Raw genomic sequence first — 23544 nt, 5'->3', positions numbered from 1 at the left:
CACGTTTGTTGCAAAAACTAATTTGTTCTTAACTCCACAAATACATATTTAGGAGGAGAGCTTGAAAGAATAGATAAGAGTGGGTACCGCTGGGCCATTTGGTCAGGATGACTTCCTGTGTGTGGCTGGTGAAGACCCTGCCATCTTTACTCAGTCTCTGGCTCCCACTGAAACAGGTACCGTGGCTAACAAAGGCAGGCACTGCGGGTAGGGCAGGAGGGAGGCAGAGGGCTCTCCTGCTTGTTCTGTGTTCTGCCTATCCATCAGTCCACTTCAAATCAGCCTCTGGCACTCCAGGACGTGTATTCAAAATGAACTCTGACTTTAGATTTTTCAGAACTGGCAGCCGTTGGGATTGGAAGTTAAAACATGAGAGATTTTTTGCTTCTTACATTTTTGGAAAAGAAAAAAACATTGCCCCCCCCACCCCGAAAAACAAAAACAAAAAACAAGCGTCCAAGCACACTTGAATATATAAAGCTTTCCTGCTCGGGTGGAAATGGTCGGTTCCAAGGGGTCGAAGTCCCAGCAATGGACTGCTGATCTGCTGCTTGCAGTTCTAAGGCTTTTGTTTGGAACATTCAGAAAGTGACGTTTCCTTTGTGGGGGAAAAAAAAATCAGAAGTAAAGTGAAAGTTTCTTTCATGTGTGAAGATAGCATTAAATTTAATGGTTCATCCGGCATCATCATCAGAAGTGTTCCCGGATCCAGGCTGGGCTAGCAGAGCCGCCTGGGATCAAACTGCATTCCTTTGAAGGAGCTGGTCCAGTAATTGCTGTAGGAGCAAGGGAAACAAAGATGTCAAGTTCACCGTTCACCTGGGTACCGCCCACCTCGGACCTGCGCCAGGCAGCTAGCTACCTTTTTGAAGACTTCTGCTCGGAGCCTGTTACTCTGTAAGACCACTCTTTTCTTCTGCTCTTCTTTTTTCTTTCTAACTTCCGGCAAGTTATTATAGATTCTGAAACAGACAGAGGACATGGTGAGCCAAAGATGGCAGGCGCTGCTGATGTGAGAGGGCAGCGCAGCTCGTCGGCAGGAAGGAGCCCACAGGTAGGGTCCTTCCTGCCTACTGGCACTGAAAGAAGTCAACTGAAGAACTTCTCCCCTGCCTTCAGAGGGCAGGGAACCCTGTGGAAGAGGAGGTGGAGCCACGGGATGGAGGACCCCAGGAGAACAGGCTCTCTAAGTCAACTGGGCTAAGCTCACATAAACTCACAGACTGAGGCAGCATGCCCTGGGCCTGCACGGATCTGCACCAGATCCTCTGCATACATGTTATAGCTTTCACTTTAGTATTTCTGAGACTCCTGAGTCTGTGACCGAGTAGGTCTCTGATTCTAGTGCCTTCTTTGGGGCTCTTTTCCTTCTGTTGGTTTGCCTTATTCATCTTCGATGTGATAGCTTAAAAAAACAACATATTTTACTTTGTCAAGAAAGAATAAAGGAAAAAAGTAAAACAAAACAATTACATTTATAAACCTAATTAAACTCATAGTGGCCCTGAAAAAGGAAAGGAAACTTCTTTGAGGTCCCAGGACACAGTCACACTGGGGTCAGCATCTCAATGATACTTCCTGGGCATTGCAGCAGGCACGATGGGAGGCCAGGCATTTGTGTGGATGTCACTTCTCACCCTGCATTTGCAGTAATAGTGATTTTGTATGTGTGTGTGGGGGGGGGTGGACTACTTGTAAAAGGAGGGCTGTTTGACCCACTGGCTTGCCATTCTGAATGTCAATGTTTACTACATATTCCCATTTTTGCCATCCAATTTTTGACTACCTGTGACTTGACAAGGGGGCGACAGATGAATGGCAGCAGCAAGAAGCATAGACTGGAAAATAATGCTTGATTCTCTTAGCATACAGCACGTCTGATTAAGCTGTTTTTAAATACATTCCAGACTCACGTGTTTTGTCCTTGTCCCGTGTAAAATTATGAGTTTCAGAGTTAACGGAGGGGCCTAAGGGACCCTTGTCTGGAAGGTTGTTCTCCTCAACACAAACTGTTTAGGTACTGATGTTAACTGGTTTTCCTCCAACACAATGGATTCCCTAGATCCTGAGCCTACAGGTTGCTAAGCTGTACAAGGCATTCAGTTCAAATATCTCTTTCTCATTTTCTCTCATGTATGAAGTCAGATGAAACACATTCGAGATTTTTCTGCCCTTAGAAGCATGAGTGCAAAGTATAAAAGGACAATGACAATATCAGTAGGTGGCATGAGCATCAGGCTAGTCACACTCAATGCTCTCATACTTAGGGGAAGAAGTACCTAGGGGGACTTGTCATACAACAAGGAACGTGAGTCCCAGCAAGATGAAGAAATTTGGGTAGAGCCCCTCAGTTGGCTAATGGTGGGTCAGCATTGGGACCTCAAGCTAAATGCTACTTACTGTGATACACTGTGCCCCAACTACATGGCACACAGCTACTCATGGAATCCTGCAGAGGCCTGCGCCCTGACAGAACCTTGTACACTGTGGGTATTAGTAAGGGTTATGTTAATGTATGATAAAGTAGTACATGTTTGCTTCACTCCAGAGTGGCTGGAACAAGGAACAAGACCATAAAGGAGCTGGTCCCACAGCCTTCCAGTGGGCAGTTCCTGAGATCCAAAGACCATCTTTCCTGGAGCTGACCACCCAACTCAACTGGAAGGTTGAAACAAAAGCTTCTGTTGCCCACCTCTGGCCCTGCACTGCTTCCTCAGACGAGATACTCGGATATATAATAGTTCGCCTCCACGAGGACACTGCACAGGCAAAAACAAGGACAGAAACCTGCATCTTGAGCAAGCTCACGGACGGTGCCAGGGGAAAGGCACATACAGCACAACACTGAATGGTTGAAGACCGGGTGCCCATTTAATGTACAAACAGGAAGCCTTTAAGGGGAGGGGGAAGGAGACCAACTATGAGCATTCTAGCAGACGGGTCTGGGGCCAAGGGAAGCAGAGCTGGCTAATTGGTCTTGAGGGAACTTCAGCTTTACCTCTATTGCTTGATTTGAATAAAAATATAACCAACATAATCCATGACAAGGGACACAAAGAAAAGGCATTTTCAGGTGACTGTGGAAAGCTGGGGAGAGCCCAGCCAGGCATGTTCCACAGAGCAAAGAGATCCAATTGCTTGGTCCTCCTGAGGAGACCAGTTCAGGGCAACCACAGGCTGTGAATCTAACTTCAGCGAGCTTCCTGGTCCTCTTCAAACACCAGCTTCTCCTTTAGAGACTTGCCAGGACAGAACTCTGTCTACTTACTATTGCTTCTTTAAAGTCCATTATTTAAATTGCTTGGTTGACGAGGTCTTGTAATAGCAGTTTTAGGTTTGGGTACCAATGAGGAAGGTTTTGTTGTTGGTGTTGGTGGGGTTTCCCACTAAATTGAAGAGAACACTTTTGTTGCAAGGCCTATACAACTTTTCACTTATCAAACAGCAAGCCTTCAAGTGCAGGGACCATTTGTAAGCCCGGTTAGAATGCTGAGCGTCATGTCATTAATGGTGTGTCCCTATTCTTATTTTCTTACTTTGAAAGAGGTTCCCTGTAGGTATCCAAAGTTACTTAATTATCCTGGAAACAACATAATCACAGTAAAAGCAGAGATTTAGGGTCTGGAATGGGGGCAAAATTATTCTTCGTATTTCATTGGTGTCTCTGAGTGCACTATCAATTTGATTTAATTACTATAATCTCTCTCAGGGCTAGGGTACTTTATTACAGCTTAATGACATTTTATGTGTGTGAACATGGCCAACCCCGCTGAGCTTTTGTGTCCTGGTTAAGAAGCCAGGTCCCAGGGAAGAATGGTAGCCTTTGTGTGCCCCAGGGTGCTAAGAGTTAGTGGGAGTCTTGAATAGTGACTGGCCAGGCAAAGCAGGGAGAACCCTGGCGATCTCTGCCGAGACTGCCAGAGACAGACTTGCCAGAAACACCACTTTGTGGCCCCTCCGAGGCCCCTCTGGCTCCCACGCTCTGCCGGCTTCCAGCTTGGAAGCTTTTCCTCAGGACTGCCACAGTCAAGGTCCTCCAGAAAAAAAAATGGGTTCTCTCCTCCTCGTAAAATTACTTTTAAAGGTGCAGCCGCACATGGCTCCTGCCCAGAGCCACGAGGCAAATGCACCAAAGAGTTCCAGTGCAGAATCTGCTGATCACTTAGGGACCAATTATGGGCCCACTCCTGAATCCAAGACCCACCACTTTCCTAAGGTTGGTCCAAAAGCAGCATAAACATTCCGAGGCACAATTCGACAACTTCGCTCACCTCAGCCAGGTTTTTCAGATCAGCAGCCAAGAAGACCCAGCCCTTAAATATAGGTCCCGAAGCCCTGGCCCAAGGGACAGCATCTGGGCTCTTCAAGCCTCCCGACCCCCTCTCCAGCAACTTCCATACATCCCACAACAGTCAAGTACCTTTTAGATCTCATATGCATCTCCTTCTCTGAAATGCATCTTTCTTTGGGTTTGAACAAGTTATCTGGAAGAAAGGGAAAGAGGATTAATTTCAGGAAATACAGAATAACACAATGTATGGAGCAGAGCTGAGGGAGAGCCAGAGCATTCTCTGTGGTTGCTCACCCTCTGCCAAGCTATACCCTAAGACAAACAGTGTGGGATTCCAATTGGCCAGCCAGTAGCTGTTCTCAGCAAGAGTTAAATAGAAGGAAAGCACAATGCCAGAATCTTTTAGTTGTCAACTTGACATAATCACTGAGAAAGAAAGTCTTCATGAGGGATTGTGTGGCCTGTGGACATGTCTGTGAAGGGGCTCTCCTGATTGCTAATTGGCATAGGAAGGCCTATACCGAAGGAGGCTGGTGTCGTTTCATGGCTGGGTCCTGAACATGTAAGAGCCCTGGCTGCTCTTGCAGAGGACTCAGATTCGGCTCCCAACACCTACATGGTGGCTCACGGCTATTTGTAACTCCAATTTCCACGGATCTGATACTTTATTCTGGCCTCTGTGGGTACCATGCACACATGTGGAAAATAAAAAAAAGAAAAGTCTAGCTAAGTACCATACATACAAGCAAGCAAGGGTTCCTGAATTTATTCTCTGTCTGCTCTTGACTTTGGCTTCCCCCAATAATGAGTGAAATTTGGAACTGAAAGCCTAATATGCTCTTTCCTCCCTTACATCACCTCTTGATAGGATATTTTATTACAGCATATGAGCTGCTGCACAGACAGCTGCCTCACCAATCGCTCCTTTTAGAAGTCATGTCTTGGTGAAGGAAGTAACAGGTGTGAGACTACTGTTCTAGAAAAATCCCTACACCAGGTTCAGAGGGTTCTAAAGACAAGGAGACTTCCCAAACACCCCTGGAATAAATATTCTGAAAGGGAAGGTCTGGCTCCTGCCTGCAAGGAGACTCAGAGATTCTACCTCTCAATATGAAGGCCCTCTTAGACCTGCCAATGCCTAGAGAAGCCATGGGACAAGTCACATATGCTAGGGCCCTTTGACTAAAAAAAAGTACACTAGAGTAGGCATGATGAAATCATGAGATTGTTTTCTGTGGGTCTTTATTTTTTTTAAGTTAAATACATGTAATGGTTAGCTTCAATTATCAACTCGGCAAAACTTAGTATCACCTGGGAAGAATGCCTCAGTGAGGGACTGTTTACATTGGGTTGGCCTTTGGGCTTGTCTATGGTGGGTTATATCATGTTATCTGGTGTGGGAAGACCCAGTCCACTGTGGGTGGCACCATTCCCTCTGCAGGGGATTCTGAATTGTATGGGAGTGGAGAAATCCAACTGAGCAGAAACAGAACAAACAAGCTGTGATATGAGTAGCTGTTTGAAATTCCTGCTTTGATTTCCCCATAGTGATGAACTGCAAGGTAAAATAAACCCTGCTCCCCCTTCAAGTTGCTGTTTGTCAGGGTAGTTTATTACCACAATAAAAATACAAGTAGAACAGTGTGTGTGTGTGTGTGTGTGTGTGTGTGTGTGTGTGTGTGTGTTGTGCATATGTGTGACATATACATAATACACATATATAATCTTAATATTTAATAATATCTTACAATGGTATATCTAAAAAATACTTTCTACCATTTACAAGATCTGAAAAGGCATTGACTTTAGAATACCTACAAGCCTCTCAGCCTTGGTTGAGCCAAGGGTGTGGTTCTCCTACAGTGCTACATCTGAGCAGCTGTCTGGAAAGTCTGGACAATGGGTTTACTGTCTTCACTCAGCATAAGGAGTCAGGCTTCCGTGGAGGTACAGGGAGACAGGGCTATTAAGGAACGCCTTCCCCTCTGGACAATAAAACATAGTCACTGGTTCACAGAGGGGAATATATCTTTGTGGATAAGCTTGTATTAAGTCATTAAAGAAAAGACTATTTTTATGATTGCAAGTGCAGTTTGTAATGATCCACCCTGCCCCATGACATGGTGCTTGAGAGGGGAAAGACTCCAGGGTTCAGAAAGGTAGGGACTGTGAGGAAAGAAGACATCACACATGATGAAATGAGGTACATGTCCTCCTGGTGCCCAACCCTAGCTTCCCCCTCCCCCCTTCTCCCCCAAACAGGGCTCCTGGAACTTCCCAGAAGGAACCTACAGAGTTCCAGCTCCATCTGTCTGGATCCTGGTCATTGTGCATATTTGAAGACTGCCTTCAGAGAGGGGGAGGAAACCTTAAGCAGAGTCTCAAACCCAATTTTGGATTAGCATTCTTCAGGAGCTACTGGAGGCCAGGGTAGAGCCAGTGTAGACAGACACAGGCACAATGTCCTGGGGTGGCGGGGGTGGGGATGGGAGGGGAGGGATAAAAGCAGTATAAACTATACTTGTCTGTTTCTTCAGGGCACCTGATACCACAGTTAAGCTTCGGGTCTATTTCCAGAGGAAACAAAGGGAACTGTGAGCCGCCTGACACTTCCAGCCCTCTGTTTTATGAACTGGTTTTAGCCTGCTGTGAGAGCAGGAGGTGGGATGCTGGACCCAGCAGTCCTCAGTAGGTACAAAACAAGCCAGTCTATATTGAAGAAGGCTCAAGGTTGACGTGCTCACCCTGACTGGGGCGGGGGGGGGGGCTGCTGCTATGGATTTTGAGTCTGCTTAATATCACTAAGCCCTTCTGATAAACGGAATATGTGCTGGGGCCTCTTGGCTATGAGAAGAGAAGGCAGGGGGTACACATCCCTGGAGGGAGTGGAGGAAATGAAGCATTCAGAGTGGCTCCAAGGTCTCTACTCCACCTGCCTTGAGTGTGTTTTAGGTCCACGTTTGTTGCTGTCATAAAACCAGAGCAAACTTAGAGGAGAAGGGGCTAACTGGCTTAGACACATCTAGACAAATTCCTCACTTAGACTCTCTCCCACAAGTGACTTTTAGCTTAGTAAGTTGACAAACCATTCTACCGATGGCATTTTACCTTTGGCAATCTGTGAGGGGAGATGGCCAGAACAGGGGTGTGAGGGTGGGGTTGGGGTTGGGGTGACTTTGGGTATCTGAGTGGTCACAATGATTCTGTCTGCCATTTTATCACAGAAACTTCCATGATCTCAATCTTCATCCCAACCCTGCGTCATGTTCATGATGTTGGGCGCTTTAGAGCTGGTGTTCCTAAGCTTTAGAGCTTAGTTTCCTAAGGGTGAGTTTTACTTGCTCAGCTTCGCTGTGTATGAGTGAGAGGCAGGACTGGGTTCCAGTCCCGGTTAGCCTAGTGGCATCTACCTGTACTCTGGATCACCAATACATTGCCACTAACTGGTAGTTACAGGATCTCTTTTTTTTGAGAACTATAAACAAGGATTCTACCACTTCTGAGATCAATCTCAAATTCATTTCCACACACTCTTTCCTTTTATAACTCTTCAAGGATTTGGTGTGACTCATAGGGGAGTCATTTAATGGGATGTATTATGATACATGTCTCCCGTATGCTCATGTGTTTGAATACTTGGTGGTACTTTTGGAGGCGGGGCCTTGCTGGAGGAAATAGAATGCTAGAGGGCTGGCCATGAGGCTTGGCCTCACTTCCTGTTGGATCTCTACTTCCCAGTCCACCCAGATAAAGCAAATCACCTCTCTTTCTTACCACCACAGCTGTGAGCCAATTCTGCTGACATGAGTCCCCTACCATGATGGTCTGTATCCTTCAACTGAGAGGCAGGATAAACCCTTCCTCTCTTACACTGATTTGTCAGCTGTGTAGATTCGTCAGCTGTTTAGTCTCAGCAATGAGAAGCCCCTTCTATATGTGCTTTGCTCAAAGATATAGGAAATCCCATGTGCTCATTCCTGCTTAAAGAAATTCTACTTTTATAAAACTGAGAGACTGGTGAGAATCACTTTCAACTCCTTCTGGATCTTTTATGGATTTTCTTAGATCTGTGTATATTCTGACTTCTTTGGAAGAAAAAGACTACAACTATAATTACTCTATTATCGCTGAAATGGAGGGGACTTTTCTTTAATAACATTATCAAGGTAAGCTGCATTCTGGAAAACACACACACCCCACACACACCAGGCCCTTGCCTGTTTCAAAGTCAATAAGCAATGAGGTACCAAGTCCTCCAAGCTTCTGAGACGGCTCTTGTAAAATCCAATTCCCCAAATCCCATTAATCTGTATAAACACAGGAAGGTATTTATTGCAATTTCTACAACAATTGTGTGTGAGCCCATATGGGGACAGGTGGCCTCAGCATGCAGCCTCTTGTCAGTGTCATGTCACCAGGAAGCAGCCAGGACCACCCTGATGCCAGTACAGCTGGCTGCTTGGGGACTCCAGCTCTTCCCCTCCTGCAAAGCTTTACAACTCCCAGGGGCTGCCAAAGCTTCAGCCTCCCTCTGCAGTCATCTATGTGATAATCAACTCTTCAAGATCCATCTCAACAACGAAGTCCCAGGAGTCTTTCCTTGGTCACCCCGGGCTCTTAAAAGAATGTTTTAGACGTTTTCTTTTCCTAAGGAACACGAAAACCAAATTCTGCCTTTTGGAACACAGCAGAACCAATAAGTTGCCCTGTGAAGGAGACACTTGGTCTGCACTTCCTTAAGTCTTGTATAAAAAAAGCATTAAGGACTGGCCTTTTCATGAAGAGTGAAAACTCTATTTACCTATATTCTTAGATCACAGGGCTGGTCATTGAATGATTTCAGATAAGCATCTGGCTAGAGTCATCACAGCATGGTTTCTGAGATTCAGTTAAGCTCTACCACATTCATCATGTCTACCCACCTCACCACTGTGGAACCTCTAGTTCATCTTCAGTAGGCAATAGTGGGCTGACTTAGCCTGGGCTAATGAGAACTTCTGAAATTAACCACACAAAAGCTTAGTGAAGATTAGTGTTGACTCTGAATTTCTGTGATGGGAAATTCCTGTGCTGGGTTTTCTAAAGTGTCTCACCTCTCTAACACCCTGCCCTGCTTACATGGAATCCTGTTCCTGCTGACTGCTACACTTGGTGACCACCTTGGTCTAGGAGTGTGAGAGGTAGATGGAAGCCCAAAAGAGGCTGTAGTGATTGAGAAAGCAAAGCTGTGCCCCCACTACCATGCCAACACGTGAGAGAGTTTGAAAGGGCAGTACAGTTCTCTGTCCCTTCTAGACAAAAGAAAGAAAAATCCCAAGGGGTTCTCCAGAAACACATGTGAGGAATAAGATGGCAAAGCGGTTCTGGGGTGTTGGGGGTATATGGAAATCATTCTGTCTACAGAGAGTCACCCTCAAGCTGAGAGCAGGGCTACCATCTCAGGAGTCAGGTGAGAGGACAAGGTGGAAGGGAATGAAGGACTGAGTTGAAGGGTCCTTTGGGAAGGGTGACTGAAAGGGACCACAGTGACTGAAGCACTGAGGCCAGAAACATCCCCTTGCTCAAAGACCTTGCTGCCGTGGTCATTGAGAAGGCTGTGAAGCCACATATAAGGAACATTGATTTAAAAAAATATTTGTTTTTGGAGAGAAATAGGTTCTCTATGTGCTTCATAGCTACCCTGCTCTAGTGCTGGGACCCATGAGCACCGTCATTATCATCCTTTTCCTGAATCATAAAGGTCCTCTCTGATAGGATTTTAGACTTGACTTACAGCTGTCTGCCTGCCTCCTTTCCCCAAAGTGGTACAAGCTTCCAAGACCAGGAGGGTCTCTTTTCTATCCGTTTATACTGCTCAGGTCAGCACCTCTCCCCCTCCCTGTCCACACTCTGCCCCTCCAACCAGAAGACATGAGATGCCCCAGACTAAAACTTATTGCCTAGCCCCAGCAAGGGACAAAGAGATCAAGTAATCTTCATCAGTTCCTTCTAAAAGTCAGAGGGATTACCAAAGAGGACTAGCCTAAAGAGTGCCAAGGACACTCTTTGCCCATGAGTCACATTTATAGAAATCCCATTAACTAGTGTTGGCAACAACGGAGGCCGCTGAACTAAATCAGATCACTGCTTTCCTTGAAGCCCCAAAGTAAACCCCAAAGGGCATCTACTTCCAAAGAAAACTATATGGTTGTTTTCCCCCTTGAGCTTCCACAATGTTTAGGAAATAGGAACTCCACTTGGAAGATGGGCTGCTTCACTGGGCCTTAAAATTTAACAAGCCCTAATTCTTAATGATCTAACTCAACAAAACAGGGAATCCTTTATAAAGATAATATAAGCGTGCATAAGTTAAATATCACGTTTTCACGATGTACACAGTGTCATTTGTTTGTCTTGTGGGTCTCATAGCTAAGTCTAACTTGCGCCAAGTTGACAAAAACTTACTAGCACACCAGTATTTGAGGATTCCTGTTACTGTGACAGAAGGTAGCGTGAAGGATAAGAAGGAAGCCAAGTCCTCCGTGAGCTTCCCTGCCTTGAGACAGGAATGCCAGACCAGGGATGCCCAAAACTGAATTGGCCCTTACAATGAAGAACAAAGCACTTAAAATATGGACATCTTAGATGCTGCATGGAACCTAATCATTCAGGGACTTTACTGTGGTTGACCTGAAATGCCACTCTGAGATAGCGTGAGAGCTAAAATATTGATCCAGGCTGCAGATGCAATCCAGCTACCTCCAGTTCTACCACCAGGCCCCCGCCCCCGGCATAATGGTTGCACCCCTAAACTGAGGAACCTGTCCTTCCTGGAGCTTTTCTTCTCAGCTATTTGATCACAGGAATGAGGAAAGTAACAGACACACCAGCATTCAACGTTTCCATTTGCTGAATCTAGGAGCTGTGTGCTTTGTGAGATCATGGAAGTTTTCCATGCCACGGCAGCACAGCATCACGGGTCCATGTGAATGGGAAACAGCCTATGTGAGGTCTTGGTCATCCATTCTTCAAGTTCCTGGTCATTTTGTCAGCTTGAGTTCTGCTCTGTCTAGCAGGCTTCTCTGTCTTTTCTGTGCTTAATTTATAGCACAGCATCTTTGAAGCACTTTCCAAGGCCTGGGACAGCACAGAAGGCTTCATGCTGGGCACCATTATAGAGAGCCCAGGAGCCAGCATGGACAGAGTTCTAGGCCACCTTCCAGAATGAGGCAAAGCCAGTCACAGATAGAAACAGGCCCTACACTGTCGGCTGCCCAGACAGTCCCTAGGGCTCCGGCCCTCACTTCCAGGCATTGGTGGACCAAAGCGTCACCCGGGCAGACCATAGGAATGCTTCCTCATCATCCTAAATTTCCAAGGAAAAACGGAAAACTGCAGCTCCAGTTGAGGCTGCTTTAGTAACTACAATGGGTATAAACAAACAACAAAAAAATCACAGAATAATATTTTCAGAGTAGACTTTTGAAACCAAACAAGGTTAAAGATGTTTAGGAGAATAAGGTGAAATTAATTTAAATACTTTATTGCAGGATCTGTAAGTGCCTTTAATATCCCTGGGTGTTATGAACTTCTGAGAGGAAACAGGAAGCATAGCACAAACATTTGTCAAAATAACTCTAAGAGGCCTGGGTCCTGCTCTGCAACTGTAGGTAGCACTGGACTAGGACACTGAGAACGAAGAAAGCCAGCTACAGGACACTAACCACTAAAGTTAATCTGCATTTTCCAAAATTACCAGTGCCCATTGGATGGGATTTAATCTTCACCAATAGAATAAAGTCTGGCTCGGTATGGTGACACACCTGTTATCCCAGCACTGAAGAAGCTGAAGCAGGAGGAATGCCATGAGTTCAGTGCCAGCCTGGGCCTCAGAGTACTGCCAGGTCAGTCAAAGCTACATAGCAAAACCCTTTTTGCTGCTGCTGCGAGTAATAATAACAATTATTACTACTAATAATTACATAATTAAATTATTATTATTATTATTATTATTATTATTATTATTATTATTATTATACTACAATTTGGCATACTTCGTGTAAAATCTAATTTTTCCCAACCACTTAATTTCTGATGATAAACATCTCTGAGTATTAATAATTGCTTAGGCCATAAGTTATGGCTTGTTCTCTGACTTGCTATCCCTTTTATTCTAACCTGAGTTCAGCTGCATGGTTTCTATCAGTCTCCTCAGCATTCTGCAGTAAATCTCCCATGCCCCTGACAATTTCCCAGAATTCTCTCTACCCTTGCCTAATGCCCCACCTCCTATTTTCTGCCTCACCTCATTGGCTGTAAGTTTTTTTGTTTTTTGTTTTGACAGGTAGCACTTTATAAGAGATTTTCTCTACAACTTACATTTTCTGGAATATTTACAGGTTCTAGTCTTTCGTCCCTCCAAACACGCTTGCGTTTCAGACCCTGGATCCATCATGAATAATGCTATTTCCACCACTACTGCAAGACAGATCAGGTATCAAGAGAGGTTCCTTATCTGTGGCTTCCTCAGTAGGAGAACGACAGGCCAGAAAAACCCCTCCAGCCTCCGCTGCCATTACAGACAAGGGCTGTTGTAATCTCTGGTAAGACCACCCCTAACTAACTGTTACACAGACGTACTTCACTGTGCTGTCCCTGGATCCAGAGGACAGTTCCTGTACACCTAATCACGGAGAGACTGCCTCTAACTCCAGAGCCAGTTTGTAAAGCTTGGAAGAGGCGTCTATCACATGTGCACACATCAACACAAAGCAAGAAAAATGGAAATCCAAGGAAGTGCACCCTTAGAAGAAGGCAACCATTGTTCAGGAGCTGACAACAAAGACTCCGAGATCTAATGATATCCCTTGAAAAAGAATGGAAGGAATTGCACTGTAGTTTAACAGAACACAAAGAACCGGTGCAGTGAAAGTAGGAAAACAACAAATGAACAAAATCAAGAGTTTACCAGGTTGAAATGTTGTTTTAAAGAGGGGAGCTCTGTAATTCTGAAGCTAAAGACTACCATAAATGAAATGAAAAATGTAATAGACTTATCAAACAGGAGAATCTGAACCCCAAAATGTGTTATTTAAAACTGTCTAGAACTCACAGAAATAAATAAAATCATAGAAATAAAATAAATGGAAGAGAATAGAGAAAGTCCACACGCTTTAGGAGACAGCATTAAAACACCTAAAATGTCACATCCCAGGATTCTAAGAAGAGAAAGCCAAGTGGGCAGAGAGTTTATTTAAAGAAACAAAACTAAAGCTCAAATTACCCAAGATACAATCCACAGACCACATGAAGCTCAAGAGGAAGGACGACCAAAGTGCAGATGCTTCCTTCAGTCCTTCTTAGAAGGAGGAACAAAAATATTCATAGAAGGTGATATGGAGACAAAGTTTGGAGCAGAGACTGAAGGAATGGCCATTCAGAGACTGCCCCACCTGGGGATCCGGGCCATATATATATATTTTTTTTTTTTCACCAAATCCAGACAATATTGCTGATGCCAAGAAGTGCGTGCTGACAGGAGCCTGATATAGCTGTCTCCTGAGAGGCTCTGCCAGGGCATGACAAATACAGAGGTGGATGCTCACAGTCAATCATTGAACTGAGAATGGGGTCCCCATTGGAGGAGTTAGAGAAAGGACTGAAGGAGCTGAGGGGTTTGCAACCCCATAAGAACAATACCAACCAACCAGTGCTCCTAGGGACTAAACCACTACCTAAAGAGGACACAAGGATATACCCATGGCTCCAGCTGCATATGTAACAGAGGATGATCTTATTGGGCACCAATGGGAGGAGAAGCCATTGGTCCTGCCAAGGCTCAATGCTGCATTGTAGGGGAATGTCAAGGTGGGGAGGAGGGAAGGGGTGGAGTAGGTAGGGGAACACCTTCATAGAAGAAGGGGGAGGGCGGATGATTAGGGCGGTTATGGACAGGAAACTGGGAAAGGGGATAACATTTGAAATGTAAATTTAAAAAATCCAATTAAAAAAAGAAAGAAAGCTAAAAGTCTGGGGAAAGATATAAACACCTATGTAAAGGAATCTCAAAGGCTTCCAGTCAGACTCAACTCCCCAAACCAAAAATAAAATCTTGGAAGTAGACAGAGAAAGAAGAAGATTCTTACATATTCTAAAAATCAATTGCCAAAAGGCAATGAAATGACATATTTTAAAGGCTAAAAGAGAAGTTTCAGCAAAAATGCTACCTCTCCAAAAAAAACAAAACCAAACCAAACAGACAAAAACAACAAAAACTTGCTAACCCCATATACTTTACTGGACAAAGAAATCCAGAAATAAATATGTAAATGCTTTCCTTGAATAAGTTCACTCATCCTGCTTTGCCAGAAATGGTGAAGGATAGTCTTCAAGCAGAAACAAAAAGCTTCAAACTAGTGATGGGAAAAGACATGATATGAGAATCACTAAGAAAGTACATAGGCAGCAGAAATCAGCATATTCTAATGCTATGATGTTGCAGTGAAATTGATTCATAGCTCTCATAGATTAAGAGAAAGAGTTCATCAAAACATAGCTAAGTTAAGGAAAATGCAATATAAAATGTGTAAATTACATACACACACACACACACACACACACACACCCTGGTAGTGATAAAGTAAAAAATATTAGCCAAGTGGTAGTGGCTCATGCCTTTAATCTTAGCACCCAGGAGGCAAAGGCAGGCAGATCTCTGTGAGTTCCCGGCCAGCCTGGTCTACAGAGTGAGTTCCTGGACAGCCATAGCTACACAGAAAACCCTGTCCATATAAATGTAGCTGGAGAGCTTTTCTTTAGGGAGGAAGGGTTGGCTATTTCTGAGACATATCAATCTTCCCACCCCGTATCCCAAGGACTGAGATAATACCAGGGGCCCTTAAGCTTCATAAATACATAGTTTTTATATTCATGTAAAGTTGAATTAATATTAGCTTAAGCAGCTTGTTTAATAATGTAAGACTTGGGTAACTACATTGAAAGCCAATCTGTAGATGTGAGAAATAATGTAAGGGGAATCAATGGTGGCTATACCCACACTCAGAGACGCTGACTCTTGCCATTGATAGAAACTAACAGGGAGACCCACAACTGGACAACATGCAGAGACTAAGAGTGCACATCTCCAAATGGGACAACTCTGTATCTCACCTCTCCCAGGCATCCATGCAAAAGAGGGGGGAGGAAGATGGTCAGAGCCAGAGGTAGAGAATGACTAAGAAAACAGCATTTTGCAGACCCAACAGGGCAGATGTGCGCATGAATTTATAGTGATTGTAACAGCATGCTTAAGACCTGTACAAGCCCAAGCCAGGAGAGGAGGACCCAAGAAACTACCACTAGCTAATGAGCTATTGGCATTTGCTTGTCTCTTGGAAAGGGAAAGTTAATTACTCCAATGAAGTGACATTTGGCATCGTAACTACACTCCAAGGCAGGCCCCACACCCATTAGTAGTCAGCCAATACAAACTGAAACTTGATGGGTTTAAAAGGCACACAGGCACAGACACAGAGGACGATGCAGACAGACAGACAGACAGACAGACACACACACACACACACACAGGTTGGATGTGTAGGCACTGGGAGGAGGATGAAAATGATCATTATGAATTTCTTCAAGAATAGATGGAAATGTTATTTAAAAACAACAACAACAACAAAAAGAGTCAAATCCTATAGCGAGAATGTTGGTTTCTTTAAAATACAAATATGAATATGTCTTTGTTTCAATCCAGGTGTAGGATATGGGGCTGCTTCATTGTTCACAGTAACTATCTGTTGCTCAGGCTCTGGCAGGGGCATAATTTTACCAGCTAAAGACAGTTTACTCTTCAGAGGGTATAAAAATGCCAGAGCCCCAAGAGAGGGGCGGCTGCTGCTGCTGCTGCTGCTGCTGCTGCTGCTGCTAGTGGTGGTTGCTGGTTGCTGGTTGCTGGCTTCTGGCTTCTGGCTTCTGGTTGGAGTCACCCTGACTACTAAGATTGGGTTTGCTCCAAGGAATTCAACGCCCCTAATCAGCAGAAAGTAGTCTATTGAAATTGATACTCTCTTCCCTTAATCCTTTATCCTTCTTTCTCTCCTACCTAGTGTTGGGAGATTGGAATAGATTAGGGTGGAATAGGTTGGTAGAGGAAAAAGAGCCCAATAAAGTAGCCAAAATGTACAGTGACAAAATCTATCACTACAAAACCATCAACACAGGAGACCGCAAGGGAGGAAAAACCCGAGGAACTATAAAAATAAGAAATAAGAAACTAAAAAATGACAGTAGGAAGGTCTTACTTTTCACCAGTTATCTGGAATGTAAATATAAATCATCTACCAGATGCCAAGCAGAAGCTGCAGAGACAGTTCAGTGGTTAAGAGTTCTGACTACCTTTTCAGAGGACCAGAGTTTAACTTCTAGCACCCACATGGCAGCTCACACGGACATAGAACTCTAGTCCCAGGGGATCTAACTCCCTCGTCCTGCCTTTGTAAGCACTGCATGTACATAATACATGCACACATGCAAGCAAGCACATTGCCCATGTGTCGCGCCCAACCTCGACCGGCAAGGAAGACACGACCAGCAAGATCTTCTTCAAGCAGTTTTACTCAGGAACCTTAATACAATCTTCTGACCCCAGGAAATCCCTGCACCACACTTAAATAGCTAGCACTAGCCAATCCCAGCAAGCCATGTGGGATAGGTTGTACTTTAATGGAAACGACCAGGCCAAGCAGGAACAGCCAAATAAGGACTTGTTTTTTTCTCAAGGACTTTTTTTTCTCAATGAGCAGATGGCAGGAACGGACTTGTTTTTTCTTAATGAGGGAAGGCGGAATTGGCGCCCTCCCAGGGCCGGGACCTCTGCAGCCCTCTACAGTTCCCCTTTTTGTTTTATTGGCACCCAGGCGACACTGGCATATACTGAGCGCGGTGACCCCCCCTGTCTTAGGATCGTCCCTTTGTGTACCCGTCGTAGGATTACCTTGTCGTCCTCAAGGCTCCATGTCTTAGGTGAGAAGGGAAGTTGCCCGTCACTGAGTAGGGTCACTCGATATGCTCAGGGACGATGGAATATGCCAGGGGAAACAGGGGCCCAGTAGAGTAAGGGTGGCTATATATCTTATATGACTGTTAGCAATGCCTGGGGGGGACTGTCCTGCCTCAATGACTGCAAATGCCTGCACGACCATGGCGCATGCACGCCTCTGTACGAACCTCATCCTGCACAAACACCACAGGCTCACTAGGGAGACCAGCAGCAAGAGTCCAGCTAGGGCTCCCATACCCCCCACTCCCTAGATGATTCACAGCAGCAGCAATCCAAGATGACAATCCGAAGCCAGTCCAGCATCCGCACGCTGCGTGGAATTCACGGTCACGATGGCTACACGTAGCTGATGCTTTAAAAAATCGAATTCTCCAGTCCAATTACCCAAAAGATAACTTAACAACTGTTTAGACAAATTAACGGAGTGGGCTTAATGGTCATGACGTATCGGCATGGGTCTCGGGAACACCGATAGTATCCCCCACCAGGGCTCCGTTTGGACGAGCACTTGGGTCACCCCGAGAGAAGTGTCAGCAACAGCAGGATCTTCATTCTTGTTGCACCTCCTGGTCAATCTTTCAGGGACCCACAACGGATCTTGCCGGTCCTGAGGAAACACACAAACAGACCCTCTCGCCCACGCCAGAACGGGATCTGGCCCATGCCATAAGCCAGTGATCACATCTTTCCATTTCACATGACCTTTCAACATGCCCGCCCGACATTGATGTCGAACAGCGCACAAAAGGCCATCATTATTCATTTGTAAATCTTGTAACAATCTTCACCTGTTTAAATTAAATTTTTTTTTTTTTTTTTTTTTTACAAATATGTGCGAGTTAGAATCTTGAGCCTGTCTGTGATCAAACTGTAAACTGTAGCCAGTGCAACACTGGCAATCTTTAACCACAATCTTTAAGCTTCCCTTTTACACCAGAGCACAACCATAACTTTGGAAAACAAAACTTCAACCTCCAACAAACCATCTGTTCTCCAAAATCCAGTCTCTCCAAAACCAAGTCCATTCCTCATGCTTTAAAGTTTGACCGCCAATTCTTGCATATGAATGGATGATGGTGCAAACTCTAATTTCTCAACAAAGAGACATTGTCCTAAATTTTTATAAGTCTGGTTTCTAGGATAAGAATTATATTAAAATATTATTCAATTAAGACCTGTTTCCCTGGATTGGCTCATGCCACGTGTTGTCTAAAATTACTCTATCATGGGGTTTAAGCCAACTTTATGTTACCAATGTTATAACCTTTTAACCATACTCATTAACTTAAAAGCCAGTAACCTTTAACCAAGACAATGTAGAGGTATTATACACTTAAAACCAATCAGAAACAAAATTGAAGTGGCTACACATATCTTTAATATTTAAACCAATCACCATTTTTACTTTTTCTAGTTATAGTTTTAAGAGAAACACCTTGTCATCTGTTGAGTCCAATAATCCCAGTCAAAAATTTTTCTAAGAGAAAAATTCAGTTCCATTACCATAGAAGCTCCTAGTGCCTCTAGGATCGGCCAGTGTAAACATTTAGCCAGCCCCCTGGGGAGCTTCCTCAGCGGACTTAGGCTTCTAGCTATAGATGCAGGCTCCAAAAGCCAATTGAAACTTTGTATTTGTTCCTTTCTTGAAAGGAGTTAAAACTACATCAATGGGTGAATCAAACAGCATTTAAAGTTTTAACCATTTTTTTTCTTTTAAACATGAAACACAAAACATTCAAGCAACGAGAAGCAAAACCCAGACATAAATTGACATACATGGACAACTTGGTGCACCAAGGACAAACAATAGACATAGAGGAAAAGAATTAGATGGTGTTCAACCAAAGGGACCCAGACATCCTAAAGGACCCAGAACCAGAAATAAGCACTTCTCCAAGAGGAGCCAGCAAGGAGGCAAGACGTCTCCCACCTCCTTCTGTTCCCAGGAGAGCTCCAAAAAGGCTTAAGCTCATTTCCTTCTTTTGCCAAAACATCTGTGGAGAATCCGGGAGGACTGTTTCTCTCAACCCCATTCTCTCTCTGGTCTAGGGTGTAAACTGTCTCTAGTCAGGGTCCAAAGACTAAAAGCATCTATGAGAATTGACTTTGCTTCTCTAGATTTTAGCATAACTCTAAGAGAACACATATACAAAAAAATTTTACCATTATTACTTTGTCCCTTTTGACAAGGTTTACTCAGCACTACCCCAAATCATTATCTTTGCACCTGCTTTCAATTTCTGCAGTCCTTCTGAATTCTGCTTACTGGGGCCTTTCCTGGCCCATTTTCTCCCAATTTCTCAATCTCCCTTTCCAATCCAGAATATTCAAACTGCCACTAGCTATAAACCAAGGACTAACTTGTTCTATTAATTCCTGTAACTCATCCTCAGTATCCGTCCCCTCTGTCTCTCTGTCTGTATCTGATCTTTCCGTATCTGTTTCTTTCTCACTTCCTTGCTTTTCCGATCTTTCTTCCTGGAGCATTTCGAGAGCTGCACGTCCCTTTTCTAACACTTCCTGACAGCACCTCTGATCCTCCAAGCAACTTTCAACCAGACACCAAACTTGGCGAACTCCTGGTTCTAAGGTTCCTTGGGACCATGCAAGGTCTAAGTCTTCGCCTAGTTTGTCCCAACAGGCAACAGAAAGATTACCTGAGACTGTGAACCAGGGTGCAATGGCTTTACATTCACTCAGAAACCTCTCTATGGTGCTCCTTTTCATCTTCAACTTTCTTGATTCAAACAGCTCCTGAAGAGCCAGAAAAATCGGGTGGGATTGCGAAATCCCTCTCACAGCTATAGGCAAAAATGATTCCCAAATGAAAAAAGATGTTTAGAAGCAGCCACAAAATAAAGAAGATGAAAAAATCCATCGACTACAAGGCTGTCTGTTTTTACCTTCGGTTCGCTACTACTGCGAACTTTCTTGCTTACTACCCTGAAACTTTATAGCCGCTAATTTCCCGCGGTCCTTATCGTCCCACCTTACCTTGGGAACTTTTCCAGCGCTGCCCTGACTGCAAGAAGTTCTGATCTCCTTCCCCGTACGGCTGCCACCACTTGTCGCGCCCAACCTCGACCGGCAAGGAAGACACGACCAGCAAGATCTTCTTCAAGCAGTTTTACTCAGGAACCTTAATACAATCTTCTGACCCCAGGAAATCCCTGCACCACACTTAAATAGCTAGCACTAGCCAATCCCAGCAAGCCATGTGGGATAGGTTGTACTTTGTGGAAACGACCAGGCCAAGCAGGAACAGCCAAATAAGGACTTGTTTTTCTCAAGGACTTGTTTTTCTCAATGAGCAGATGGCAGGAACCGGACTTGTTTTTCTTAATGAGGGGAAGGCGGAATTCGGCGCCCTCCCCAGGGCCCGGGACCTCGCAGCCCTCTACACCCATGCACATAAAACAAGGGGGGGAAGTCACACAGTGAATGCATGGATTAAATAAGCCAGGTGTAGTGGCACAGGTCTGTGATCGTAACACATGGGTAGTAGTATCAGGAGGATTTCTCTATTCCTAAGAGAATAAATGTAAATATAAATAAAACAAACAAATAAATACATAAAAATAAGACAGATTTGTAAGCTGCCTATGAGAACTTGCTGTGGCTTTAATGGTGCATAGACTAGAAGGATTTCAATGTAGAAGATGCTTCATGTAAAAAAGGGTCCAGGAGAGGTTCTCCTTAGACTAGGCAAAGAGACCAAGCTAAACATGGGCAGAGAGACAAGATGGTTTATGTAATGATGTGATATAGGGAAATACTACTAAAGATCAGGAGGTAATTCATGATGAGTATAAAATAATTACACACACATGCATATATGGGCACACACACATATGTGCACTCAACATTGGAATACCCCAATGTACCAAGTAAATAATAGAGTGACAATAATAAGAGAATCATACAATAGCAGGACTATACAAGGTATCACTTTTAACAGTGGATTCTGTTAAAGGACAGAAAAATCAGTGCAGGAACATTCAACCATTCAACTTTAGCTACCCTTTAAATAAAATGGGCTGAACAGACATACATATAACATTCTACCACCAACCACCCATATCTATATTCTTCTCTAAGGCCATGGAGTACCTGCTTTGGGTACCAGATTATATGATCGGACACAGGCGTGCCTCATCAGGTCTGAGACTACAGCCATAGTACTATAAAGTGAAGTCAACTGTAAGAAAGTCCACAAATACATGGAGCTTAAATAAGATGTTCCGGCACAATCAGTGAGCTCAAGAAGAGAGCAAAGGAGAATAAATATCACAAGACAGAGCTGCAGACCAGTACACACAGGATTTGGCAGAAACAACCCTGAGAAGGAAAGTTCACATGCCTACACCCATGAAGATTTCAAAAGATGTAACATTATACACAAGGAATCAGATAAAGAAGACTAGACTAAGGCCAAAGTTAGTAGACGGGGAAATGGCAACAATCAAAGCAGAAACAAGTGAAATAAAGATTAGAAAAACAACACAAAGCATTAAGATAATGAAAGGTTGGGATTGGGGGCTGATGAGATTGCTCAGCAGTTTAACAGTGCTTGCCAGAAGCCTGATGACCTGAATTCCATTGCTAGAACCTATGTACAGGTAGTAGGAAAGAAAACAGATTCCCCAAAGTTGTCATTTTACCCTGGCATGCTTTCAAAGGCAAAGGCAAAAGCAGGTAAGTGCATGCACGTGTACACACGCGCGCTCACACACATACACACACACACACACACACACACACACACACACACACACACACACGGCAGGGGATACTCATTTTAAAAATATGTTGGATTTGAGATAAAGAAAATTGACAAACCTTTAAACTAAAAAAGAAAACACTCAAAGGAATGAAATCAGAAATTAGGGGAGACATTGCAACTGATACCACAGACATACAAAGGACCAGGAGAGACAATTGTGTATAATTATATCTACAAAATGGATAACCTCAAAGGAGGGCATAAATTCCTGGGAAAATAAGTCGAGAAGAAAAAGGAAAGGGACCATAGGCTAATAGCAAGTGAAGATGTTCAAGAAGAAATATAAAACAAAACAAAACAAAGACAGATGCCTTCAAGGGGAAGCAAAGGGTCCTCACTGTTGACTTTTATTTCACTTGTTTAGCAAAGAGATCGAACAGAAGCCTTCCTGGAACTTCCAGACAACAGAAGAGAGAGTACTTTCCAATTAATTTTAAGTGGTTGTGTTACCTTAGTGTCCAATCTAGACAAATTTAATACAGACCAACATGCTATGATGGCCTGAAACTCAGTATCAGGTGGTGTGTGTGTGTGGTGTGTGTGTGGTGTGTGGTGTGTGTGTGTGTGGTGTGTGTGGTGTGTGTGTGTGTGGTATGTGTGTGGTGTGTGTGTGTGTGGTATGTGTGTGGTATGTGTGTGTGGTATGTATGTGTGTGTGTGTGTGGGGGGTGTGTATGGGTGTGGTGTGTGTGTGTGTGTGTATGGGTGTGGTGTGTGTGGGTATGCATGTGTGTGTGTGTGTGTGTGTGTGGTGTGGTGTGTGTGTGTGGTATGTGTGTGGTATGTATGTGTGTATGTGTGTGTGTGTGTGTATGTATGTGTGTGTATGTGTGGTATGTATGTGTGTGTGTGGTGTGTGTGTGGGTGTGTGTGTGGTGTGTGTGTGTGTGGTGTGTGTGTGTGTGTGTGGTATGTATGTGTGGGGGGGGTGTGTGTGGGTGTGTGTGTGTGTGTGCGTGTGGTGTGTGTGTGTGTGGTGTTGTTTGTGGAGTATGTATTTGTGTGCATGGTATATATGTGTGTATGGTATGATGCACACAAACCAAAGAGAAAAAACAAATTTCAATATCCTATCATAATAGACAAAATGAAACGCAATTAAAATATGAAGAAAAAAAAAGAATATACTTCAGCATAATGAGGGACAGAGGTGACAAACCAAGTGAAGATTACACCCAACATCACACACTTGAAAGTTTCCCTACTAAGGTCAGGAACTGGACAAGGCTGCCTATCCACACCACTTCTGTTGACTGTAGAGTTAGATATGAGCAGTTAGACAGGAAGAACAACTGGCATCCAGAAGTGAGATTATCTTTAGATGAAGAGGACACAATTTTATCACACAGGAACTGCTAAAGATGGCCGCTAAAGTTGCTGGACTAAGGAAGAGAATCTGCACATAATCACTATTGTTTCCATATATTA

The 23544-nt window shown here is 44.1% G+C and overlaps 1 protein-coding gene across 1 annotated transcript in view; it reads right to left on the bottom strand.

The window, feature by feature from the left end:
• Positions 1 to 774: 774 nt before the first annotated feature.
• C2H10orf90 (chromosome 2 C10orf90 homolog) overlaps positions 775 to 23544 on the bottom strand; it is a 228774-nt gene continuing 206004 nt past the window's right edge. The window contains exons 9-10 of the mRNA XM_032892398.1: positions 4421 to 4484; positions 775 to 962 (exon numbers count right to left, since the gene is read on the bottom strand). Of these exons, the coding sequence (XP_032748289.1) occupies positions 809 to 962; positions 4421 to 4484 (218 nt within the window). The 3' untranslated portion in view covers positions 775 to 808. The remainder of the gene's footprint in view (positions 963 to 4420; positions 4485 to 23544) is intronic.

This window comes from Rattus rattus, chromosome 2 (genome assembly GCF_011064425.1).
Source record: "Rattus rattus isolate New Zealand chromosome 2, Rrattus_CSIRO_v1, whole genome shotgun sequence".
In the NCBI taxonomy this organism is placed as follows: domain Eukaryota; kingdom Metazoa; phylum Chordata; class Mammalia; order Rodentia; family Muridae; genus Rattus; species Rattus rattus.
This window is presented reverse-complemented; position numbering and strand designations above follow the sequence as displayed.